We start from the raw sequence: 11,029 nt of genomic DNA on the forward strand, positions 1-11,029 counted from the left end.
TTGCCATCAGCGCGAAGTATTTTTAGTCCTCTGGTACTGGTGCATACTGGTACATATTAAGAATAAATAAATGTGTTATTAGTGTTATCAAACAAATCTAGTTTCCTCAAAGAAGTTTGATATTCAACATTAAGTGTTCAATTTAGGATTAGGAAATGCGGCCTAATTTAATTTATGAATGCTACCCGGTTCCCAAAATATGTGCACTTATTACAAACCATTTTCAGAAAGCTATCAAATAACATGTAACAGTTTAAATGTCAAGTAAATCCTCTCCCATAGTAGCTCAGATGTTTAAAAAAATAAATGGTGAATAGATTATAATTTTCACAAATTTAAAATCACGTTTTCCCAATTCCTAATCTTTTGCATTAAACTTTTTTATAGACTTATCGAGTCATTGGGAGTTCATCACTAATTATGAACAAGCCTTCAAGCCACTTTATCTGGCTACAAATAAAATGCTGGCAGCGCAATAGGTGATTTTTACATACAGTGGCTAATGGCGACTATTGAAGTCCGCAAAATGCGATCAAATCCATTCACCTCCCAGCTAACATGTAGCTTGACAAACCGTTTGGACAACTTACGATCGTCTACGGCCTTTAAAGTAGCTCTCTACATAGACCCTATATTTATTTATCTTAATTTCAGGATATTCGATTCAGATGAAAAAGTTCAACTTCAGGCAATTATTATTAATAAACATTTTGACTGCCTGGAATCAATATCTTATAGTAATTCATCAATATACTTAAACATATCTACTACATTCCAGGAATTTACCATGTAAACGTGGAAACGGATTTGTGCACTCAATCCCTCTACCTCCACTACATCAAACAATGGCAGTGTTCCATCGGTGGAAAACGATGAATTCGATGACTTCATCACAGAGCTGTTTGGTTGTTCTCTTCAATCCGACATATCTACGAAGACCTCAACGATAAAAAAACTGATAACAATTCGCAATGGATGTTGAGCCACGACGGCAATACAACTTCGATGTTTGACAGCTCTGGTTACAGCGTGAACAGACGCATCCTAAACTACACGCAGTGGGCATGGTATTATTGGCAACACCATCGAACCTTAACTTATCGGTGGAGAGAGCCTTCTGCGCTTTTTTCTTTGATATTAACGGATCATCGTACAGGACTGAAGGGTGGCTGATATCCTCATTATTAAACTAAACCGAGAGTTTTATTATACAGTTTTACCAAATCTGCTCCAAAGCAATGAAACCGATGTGTTAACTGGGTCAATCTTATAGCTTTGCTTTTTATTTGTTTTGTTCTGATTGTGACCTATGGAAAACTTCATGTACGCTTGTTGTTGTTTAAGTTTTGTTTGAATTGGTTAAAATTTTTATCTTTATATGCAGTTTCAGCTTTTTCTCGGTGGAGTTTCAACCAATCGATTTTATACAAGTGATTAGTTCACAATTGACACTGCTCACAAGCAAAAAATTGTCGAAAACTCGAAGCGGGTCGAAAACCCACTGAGAGAAAGCGGTGGGTACACCTCAATGAGTGCCATCTTATTGGGGGAAGCCTGTACTTTCATTTTGAAAAACTAGTTAAGGTGTTCCTCAGCTGGTGATTACAGAAAACGGGACACAGTTTGTCTACGAAGAGATGAAAAAAAAAAAAACATTAATTTCACTCACCCAACTTCTGCTCTTCATCACCAACAGGCGAATGTCAAGGCTGAAGCCATACTCATTGGAGGAACATTCTGAACAGGTTTGGATGTACCCCGGCATAGAGATTTTTCACGCCGTAACTGATGCGGGGTTTCCTTTCTTTAAAAAAAGTACGTTCCTCGTGATGTTCCTAACATTCCAGACACAATCCTAGAGAACAAGCAAGGAAATTCAAATAGAATTTTGACCATGGATCTCAGGAACTACCTGTTACTACAATTTAAGACTCCAGTCCGTTAATTATGATGTTCAAACAGCTCCTGGGAGCGAATGGCAGCTTAAAAGTCATCATCAAAGTCAAAGCCATCTGTGATCTTTCATTCAGAATCAATAGTTTCAGGAGCGCCCATCGTACCGCGTGTCGAGCCACGTGGTGAACAAGGCGATATCAATAGAAATTAAAGTGTTTCGTAATGTAATTATGATTTTTCGTTTATATGTATAGATGTGCCCCACCATGATTGAAATGATTCATCACCTGTTCAAAGAAGTATTTAGATGCCACGATCGGCCAATTCCACTAGCTTGCAACCAACTGGACGGGATTACTAGAAACATTGGATGTAGGTATATGGTGAAACCTTTCCATTATTAACATTTTATGTACTTTTGAATAGATGACATATTATAATCTGTTAACTGTATTGCTTCCATTTGAATAATGATTTATTGTTGACATTTGTAATTGATTATGATTCAAGTTGAAAAGAGGTTTTTCCCACGCGAGAAGAGGTAGTAAAATTGTTTTCACTCCCGCGGGTTTTCCCTTCAATTAATAAAAAAAAATGATAAAACGCATCATAATTCCGTCCTTTTAATTAGCTATGGGTGTTACAAAGATGGTGAGTTCAGCAACCTTATCTTCCAACAGACGCTCTGGACAGCAATTTGAAGATTTATTAAAAAAATCTACATTTACCTGCAACACTGACTGGGTGTATCCTATGGCTTACCTTCCCTGCTAACATCATTCCTAAATTCCCGAAACATTTATGAGGGGTCGTAGAGTTCTCTGCATCTCTCTTAAGTAAATGTTGGACTAAAATACCTTTCCCTACCAGTTGTAAGGATGTGGCTAGGACAATCCTTAACTGTTGGAGCGAGATATGTCTTTATCTGGGAGAGAGTTATTATTTCCTACTTACTATCTGTCCAGTAATAGATATCCGTCTTGCTCTTAATAGTTTTGAACTCGTACCACCTACGTTATTGTGCAACTTGTTCGATGCTAATGCTAATACTAATGCTAAACACATTTCCCAAGATGTATGGATTTGACATCTTATGATGAACCATATGCCTTTTCAGGAAGTTGTGAACTTGTGCCCAATCTCATAATAACAATCAATTATAAGCTTAATTATATTTTCTTTCTTTTTATTATTATATTTTAACCGTCATCCAAAATTTAAGTATTAATTATTTGTCCATCTTTCCTTAGTATGAATATTAATATTAATTTTGTAATGTTTTGAATACATGCGCTTCTTTTAAAGGATACTTTATCTACTAGAAGGGCATAAATTGTTTTGTTCGTAATAGTATCTTCTTATTGTAGAATTGTAAATTAAAATATGCTCAGCCATTTTATATGTAGTGTTTTGTTGTATTTATGATGTTGCCTATGGCTGAGTTTTTGAGTGTCCACTACCAGGGGATCAAAATGGAGCTTTTTTGTGTAGGGGAGAGTGGGGGTACTAAAAAAATAAATAAAGAAGCAGTGTTAGATTTCTAACAATATACGGTACCGTACCGTAAAGGAAGGTAAATAAATTTTAAAGTCATATATAGTAGCATCACTTCGTTTTTGGGTTCATATCCGTTCGAAAAAGAGAGGTTAAATGTGGGTTGTGCTTAGTAGAACGGAAATTTGATCAAAAACCCTATTACCAATTGGAGTTACCAGATGCTCAAGAACCGAAATCTATTATCGACACCAAGCACATATCTTAAAATTGAGTGTCCGTGGCAAGCTTATGGAGGAGTCTTGTCACTACGTTTGTGGAATCTCGTTGCAAATACGCTGTTAAGGGAACTCGCTAACAGTGGCTTTCCTACCTATGGTCGTGTTGACGACTATCTCATTCTGGTAGTTAGTTTGTACATAAGCACTTTATGTGATGTAGTTCAGAACGCTCTTACCGTAGTTAAACGTTGCACCAATATGGTGAGTCTTTTCTAATTTGAACAAAACATCTATTGTCTTATTTTCTGAGTCTTCTGGCTCTGATACCGATGTGAGTAGTCAAGTCAAATTGAATTCAGAGTTAAAAAGCCATTGCCTTTGGGAAAACCTTGTGAATAAAACTTAAGTACATAAAATGGATTTAAACAACTGTTTTGCGACCAATACTGGCTGTAGATGTCTGTGGTGAGAGAAAGGAGAGCTAAGAAAAGTTCAGACAAAATTGAGCTATCTGCAATGAATGTACTTCATGGCTTTGTCTGGAGCGTTATTTACAACTCCTACTGCCGCACTCGAAGCTTTATTCGATATGGCACGGCTACACATATACATTACCCGTCATAAGTATGGAGTTACATAAATGCCCCGTAACGTGGGTAGATCACCTTTTCATGGTACGTTACGAGATGTAAGATTTACCACCGATTCCTAGTCCTGACCTAGTACCACGCATTATTGGTGTCATTATTTAATGTTGTTGCTAAGGAATCAAATTTCAACTGACAAAGGGGAACATTGGAGGGTGCTCTCACTCTTCGAAGGGTATAAATAGCGAGACCTTTCAAATAGTCTCGTTTCCTTGCGATGACGGAAAAATATGACAACAGTATCAAAAATGAATACTTCATCGTTTCTCAATAGTGATGGAGTATTACGACATGCACTAAACTAAGGACACGGGATATACTATAATAGATCAAATTACTGGTCGCAGTGGTTTCAAGTTCCGAACAAAGGAAAAAAAACATAGAGACGCATAGAAAAGAATTGTTAAACTCATTGGAATATTTCATGAACCCCCAACAAGTTTAGCCTAACCTGAAAATGTTGAAAAAGCTAAAAAACATGCTGAATACGCTTGGAGACGATAAAATTTGCGCCTTTGGAACTTGAAAAATAAAAACTGATTCACTCTAGAAAAACTTGAAATCATTTTGGAAAGTACTGAATCACTTCATAAAAAAACCGGATTCACTTCGGAAAGATCTGAATCACTACAGAGCAAAAAAAAGTTCCCAAAACTACCAGTAAGGCACCAAATCAAATCCTAAAAATTTTAAGACGCAACTTCAACAAACCTAAGCTGAGTTTTTAATAAATTCTCAGCACTTCTAACAAAAGCTTTGAGCTTCCTCAATTTTGGCAAAACTTCTATGAAGTCCCTTCAATTAGTGTCGGTCATTGAGGCCTACTTTTTAGGCTATTGTGGCCTTTAGCCTACCGTGCTTTGAATGAATGGTGAACGAGGCGCCGCGTCAGAATGAGGCGCCGCGTCAAAACGAGGCGCCACGGCTCTAATATTGGCCTATTAATCTAAGATTGGGCCCATCGCTAAAAATCTGCTATTTATCAATTTGATCTACATGAACGCGTCATTGGGACGGTACTAATAAATATTTTTGGTCGCAATTGAAAATTTAGTCGATTGCTGAATTTATGTATGGGCCCAAATAAGGGGCATTTAGGCCGATATTACATCCATTTCCCCTATTTAGGATGTGTTACACGATGTTAAATTTCTACTGGTATTATCCAATGTATTTACGCCGGTACTTCTTCTTTTCTTTATTTAACGTCGGTCTCTAGTGCCAATCACCCACGGACATCGATTGCCATCTATTGACAGAAATCGAATGTGCAGGAAGGCTTCCACACCTGCGTAGGATATCGCACCCATTCAACACACATGGGCTGGGACAACGGCTTTACCAGACCAGAGATTTTTATGCCTCAGAAAAATCCCACCGACCTCGACTGGGATTAAACCCGGTATTTATTGCTGATGTTATTCGTCTAGCATATGTGCTCTCACCTCTTTTACCTTCATTGTCTGGGGAAGCGGAAGATCCGCACAAAAAGCAAATAACCGAATAACGAAATACAGGAGCTCTCCACCTCACAGCTCAGCTTCGGATCCGAATCATCGACCCAAATGATTCACTGGGAGCTGTTTATGATGACAGCTTTTGGACCCGTCCAGCTCTTCGGATCCGGATCTGAGCTGATGATCTAGAGCTGAAGTCGAGCATAGTGAGTGCAATTATGCTAGAGAATCAATAACAGCAATAAAATCTGTATGTAGACTGTATTGCATAGTATGATAAAAGGCGTAACATCTTGTGACACGATGTCAATCATATCATCACGTGTGATCACCTAGGTCTCTCGCAAACATTTTAAGTTTTACTCATATGTTGTTGGCACTTTTTGAGCGCATTGGTTTACGCGGTGGTTGTTGAGTGTTGTTGCATTAGTGGCGTTTTAAAAAGAAAAGTAGAGCCATGTTGTAAGCTACGGATTTACGGATTTATTGGATTAGACTAGTTTTAATCTTACATAGCTCTATTGGTTTAAGCGTCATCTTCTTATTCCTTTCCCGATTTTGAATTTGTATCAAAATGTCTATAATTTCAATGTGAGCTGAAGAGCGGTTCAAAAGAGTCGACTCCCCTTAGTGAGCTGGACGAATCTGATCCGCTCAGCCAAATGAGCTGTTTTACATACCTCTAGATACTTGTACTGCGTCATCTAAATGAACAAGTGCGAGCAGGATGGGTTCACATGAGTTCCACCTTGTAATTACTTTCAGTTACAATCCAGCTTTACACGTTATCGCTCAAATTGAAAAACACCACAAAACACTGTTGAACCACACACAAACAGACATAAACATTGAATATTTTTCAATATAAAACATTGTCGCTAAAACACTACCGTCATCTGTTGAGTATACTGTGATGGAAAGTACGCTGAACAGATTGTGGTATTGTGTAAACGTCAAACGCAAGGGAATTGACTATGCGTGCCACTGGTGGTGGTACTACCAACTAAAAACATTTTAATTGACCATTAAATGCGTGTTCGATAAACAACATGCGAGTGTTCTGACCGTCGGTGGTTGAACTTTTTTTATTAGTATTTCCAAAAAAAATGTTTGATTTTGAAAATTTATATTTCTTGCGTACATAATTTATTCATAAGAATGAACTAGTATCCCTTACCTCAGTCGGTAATGACGCAGCTACAAAGCAAGACTATGCTGGAAGTGGCTGGGTTCGATTCCCTGTCCAGTTTAGGATTTTTTCGGGTTGGAATATATCTCGACTTCCCTGGGTATAAAGTATGATTGTACTTGCCACACAATTGTACTAATGCAAAAATGGTATAGGCATCGAAAGCGGGGAAGTGCATCTATAGAACACTAAGTTGAGAGCACGCAATGAGCTAATATGCGATAAGCAATAAGCTTGAATGCGATTATGAAGAAGAATAAATATCGTTAAAAATAAAAAGTTTCACTAATTTACAAGATCTAATCGCAACTTAGTTGAGTAATCCCAGTTTATTCACAATTTTTCAACAATAATTACAGGTAATCCTTTCTATATTTCTTAAAATATCCTCTCCAAAGGCCCATTCGCTCTTTGCAAGGATTTCTTACCATTTCAGATCGCAGTTCAATATTCAATGCGTCAAGGTCGAAATTCACAGAATCTCTTTCTATGTGCCGAACGGGAGTCCATTTAAAAGGCAACAACTGATCATCTCTATCCGGCGTTGGATCACTGTACTTAGCAAAGTTTGTCCACATCCGCACCATTGTTTTCCTTATGTAGCACTCGTCACTCGTCTCTGCTAGTTGAGGTAGCATTTTAGACCTTGAATCAGTTGAACGTATAATTAAATGTTTGTGACAATGTTTTTTACCACTGCCTCTTACCTGAATAGATAGAAAATATCATCACCATGACTTGCTCCAGCAACATGACTTAAATTGAAAATTTTCTTAGAAAAACTCAGTCTTCCATCGTAGCAAAATCGATAGTGATATTGTTTTACATTAGGTTGGTATTTTGCTATCCACTCTGTGCTTACATTTGTGTTGGTGATAAAAATGTTATCCGATAAAACGTTGCACAATTCGTTGAGAGAGCTTTTGTCGATTTTCTTATTACCAAAGTAGAATTGCCGAATTTCTTTTCCAAGCGTCCGTTTTTCCAAATCTGGAAGGTTTCCCAAAAGTTGCGGAACAAGCCGATCTGATTCTTGATCGAATTCCTTCAAACGCTTCTGTATGAGCATTATTCCTAGAATCCCTTCACCATCAGTACATCCATTAATTAATGGCATCTTAATTGTGTCGAAAGATTTCAAAATTTTCTCTGGTGGTTCTGTGATGATGCTATCGTCAGAGAAGGCATCTTCTATTACGGGTCTGAAAAACATTTGTAGTGCTAGACGTTTCTCGTGTTCACTTCCCACTTCATTTTGATGCTTGATTAGCAAGTGCGCGGGTGCTTTGAGAAGGGTTTCTGAAAAGTTGATATTATTTTATAAGTGGACTTTTTCGATGAATATTTTATTTCATTTACTTACCCAGCACTTTGGAGTCATCATTTCCGTCGTATCCAAAATGTATTGCAAGTTTTCGCGCCTTGTCAGCTCCATCTTTTTGGAAGAACGATTCGGAGCATGCTACTCCACTTTGGCATATGACTTTGTGAAAATACTTTCTGGGAACAAATTATGTGTTTTGTTATTAACATTTTTGGTTTGTGTTGGGGACATCAGTTTGCCAGTTCCTAGGTTCTCAATATTGTTTCTTTAATCTGGATAATCGAACTAATTCAATGTTCTGTTTCGCACATATTTCTGTTTGTTCCAGAATCTTCAAACTTTCAACGAATGTATGTTTTTTTTAAAATAGAAGGCTATAAAACTTAAAGATCCAGTAAAAAAGGTTATCTGCCATTCCAGTTAATAAATTTTGGTATTTATGATCAGAGGTAAAAAATTAAACTACAACGTTCATTTTCATTCAATTTCAGTAAAACAACATTTTCCAAGGGTTAAGGAGCATTTTATCGACACAATATTACGTTTCAATTGCTGCCGATGTTAATTACTACACCAAGACCGTTTTCAAAACATTCAAATGCTATTCATGATTTTGTGAGACAAGAAAATAAAAAAAAAAGAAATCTGGAATTTTGAAGAACATTCATTGGATTTGATCAGAACTCACTGAAACTTGACATCCGTAAACAGAACATGGTATTCATAATATGGTATGCCCAAATGTAGACGTGTAGACCAATTGACTAATATTTTTTAATGTATTGTAGCCATCAGTGTAAAATATTTTAACAATTATAGAATCAATATTTTATGAGCAGTGTGCTCAACAAAAAGCTGTAATGCCTTCTACATGACGTGTGATGATTTCTATGTTTATGGATTTAAAATTTATGAGACAATTTTAGTTACCTTGAATTCGGTGACAAATAGTGCAAGTAAGCCGACATACTACCAGCACTTTCTCCAAAGACAGTCACATTGTCAGGATTCCCTCCAAAACTTACAATATTTTCTTTCACCCATTTGAAAACCAGTAACTAAAAAACAAATTTCATCATTTAACAATCATTAAATTGAATATTCATTCAACACTTACCTGATCTTTCAATCCTGCATTTCCCATTATTCCAGCACTAGGCAAACTGAGGAATCCCAATGGTCCAAGACGATAGTTCAACGTTACCACAACCACTCCTTCCTGAATCAAATAGGCAGGATCATATACGAAGCTATCTCCACTTCCGCCGATAAATCCTCCTCCATGGATCCACACCATAACGGGGTACTTGGGGTTCTTCTTCTCTTCAACAGGTAATCCTGGCGAGAATATGTTCATAAAGAGTCCTGTTTCTTTTCCTATGATAAATTTTCCCAGCGGTTGTATGCACATGCTTCGATCAACCAAACAGTCCACCACGGGTTTGTAAAACTTTTCAATCGGAACTGGTGGACGGAATCGAAGCTCCCCTACGGGTGGCTTGGCATAAGGGATCCCTTTGAAATAGTGATATGTCGATCCATTAGGTAACGTTGAGGTGACTCCACGAAGTTTTCCTTGACGAACTTCTACGATTGGTCGTTCTGGTGGTGGAAAAATCTTTATCATCTTATTTGAAACCATGAACTTTGTCAGTCCAACAAGCAACGTGAATATTGCTCGCATAAATTCGATCATCATTGTTATCTGAAATACCGAAGATAATCACGAAATTAATCACAGAAAAAAAAAACTTTAGAACTGCTTCCTCTTAACGTTTGATTAACACTGAATTTGACTTGTCTTGACGTAGGTACCTAAATGAAGGCCCAAGTAGTATTTTATTATGGTATGATAAGCAGCGAGCGGTGTTTGTTGTGATGGGTTGCGTGAATGAACTTTGATACGCATGCGCAATTTAATCGTTAACTATAGTTATATATGTACATATATGTACAGGTATTACGTTCACTAATAGTGTACGTAGTGTGTACTGCATACTGGCTAGCATCTCGCATTTACTTTAGTACCGTAATCCGGGGCCAGATTGATCACTTTTTATTGAGAATAATTACTCGTTTTTATTGTCTCTTAAATAAGGGTGTTCAAGCTTTTGTTGGTTCAATATGATACCAAATGAAACTCGTAGATCTACGATGTTTACGAACCGAAGTTAACAAAACAAATTTTCATTGTGGCAAAACGATACATATTTTGATACCAGTATTCCGAGGAACTTTTTTTTCCTTTATTCGGGACATACATAAATCCACTACGACCAGTTATTTGATCTATTGTGGTATACCCCATGTCCTTAGTTTAGTGCATGTCGTATTACTCCATCACTATTGAGCAAAGATGAAGTGTTCGGTTTTTGATAAAGTCCTCCTTTATTGCAAGGATCCGACTCTAATCCCACTCTTTATACCCTTCAGAGTGTTGGAACACCCTCCAATGGCACACTCCTTTGCCAGTAAAAAACAGATTCCTTGGCAACAACATCAAGCAATAACACCGATAATGGCCAAGCATCAGAATCCTAGTCCTAAACACTTCAAACTAGCGAGCAGTGCATAAATGATTAGGAATCACGTAGACAAAAAATAACTACCTAAATCTTTTTTTCCTTGTTTTAAAATCATCCTCGGTGGAAAAAGCCAAGTCTTGTCACTATCAACAATGCATAAAAAATACAAAGAACTAAGATTTTTTCCTTGATTTGTTTTCCGTCGATCTTGCTTTCCGTATTGAGTACCAATGCAACCGACGCCAGGGAGGCAGTCAGCACACCTGGACCCTACCT

At 37.3% G+C, this 11,029-nt stretch overlaps 1 protein-coding gene across 1 annotated transcript; it reads right to left on the reverse strand.

Moving 5' to 3' along the window:
* Positions 1 to 7,220: 7,220 nt before the first annotated feature.
* Positions 7,221 to 9,984, reverse strand: LOC135712047 (esterase E4-like). The gene is made up of 5 exons (XM_065235023.1): positions 9,346 to 9,984; positions 9,159 to 9,286; positions 8,268 to 8,404; positions 7,612 to 8,203; positions 7,221 to 7,549 (listed from the first exon to the last, which is right to left on the reverse strand). Exons 1-5 carry the CDS (start codon positions 9,925 to 9,927, stop codon positions 7,258 to 7,260), a joined length of 1,731 nt encoding a protein of 576 aa, XP_065091095.1. The 5' UTR covers positions 9,928 to 9,984; the 3' UTR covers positions 7,221 to 7,257.
* Between the last annotated feature and the right edge of the window lie 1,045 nt (positions 9,985 to 11,029).

The sequence above is a fragment of the Ochlerotatus camptorhynchus genome, unplaced genomic scaffold (assembly GCF_037179485.1).
Source record: "Ochlerotatus camptorhynchus isolate MF236.1 unplaced genomic scaffold, CSIRO-AGI_Acam_v1.1 ptg000457l, whole genome shotgun sequence".
In the NCBI taxonomy this organism is placed as follows: Eukaryota; Metazoa; Arthropoda; class Insecta; order Diptera; family Culicidae; genus Ochlerotatus; species Ochlerotatus camptorhynchus.

What these genes read in the sequence shown, in the direction of transcription:
- LOC135712047 (XM_065235023.1), bottom strand. Translation starts at nt 9,927, where the DNA reads ATGATGATCGAATTTATGCGAGCAATATTCACGTTGCTTGTTGGACTG. An exon ending in TATTTGTCACCGAATTCAAG is followed by an intron (nt 8,405 to 9,158) that starts GTAACTAAAATT and finishes ATTTGTTCCCAG; the next exon opens with AAAGTATTTTCACAAAGTCA. An exon ending in TGATGACTCCAAAGTGCTGG is followed by an intron (nt 8,204 to 8,267) that starts GTAAGTAAATGA and finishes TCAACTTTTCAG; the next exon opens with AAACCCTTCTCAAAGCACCC.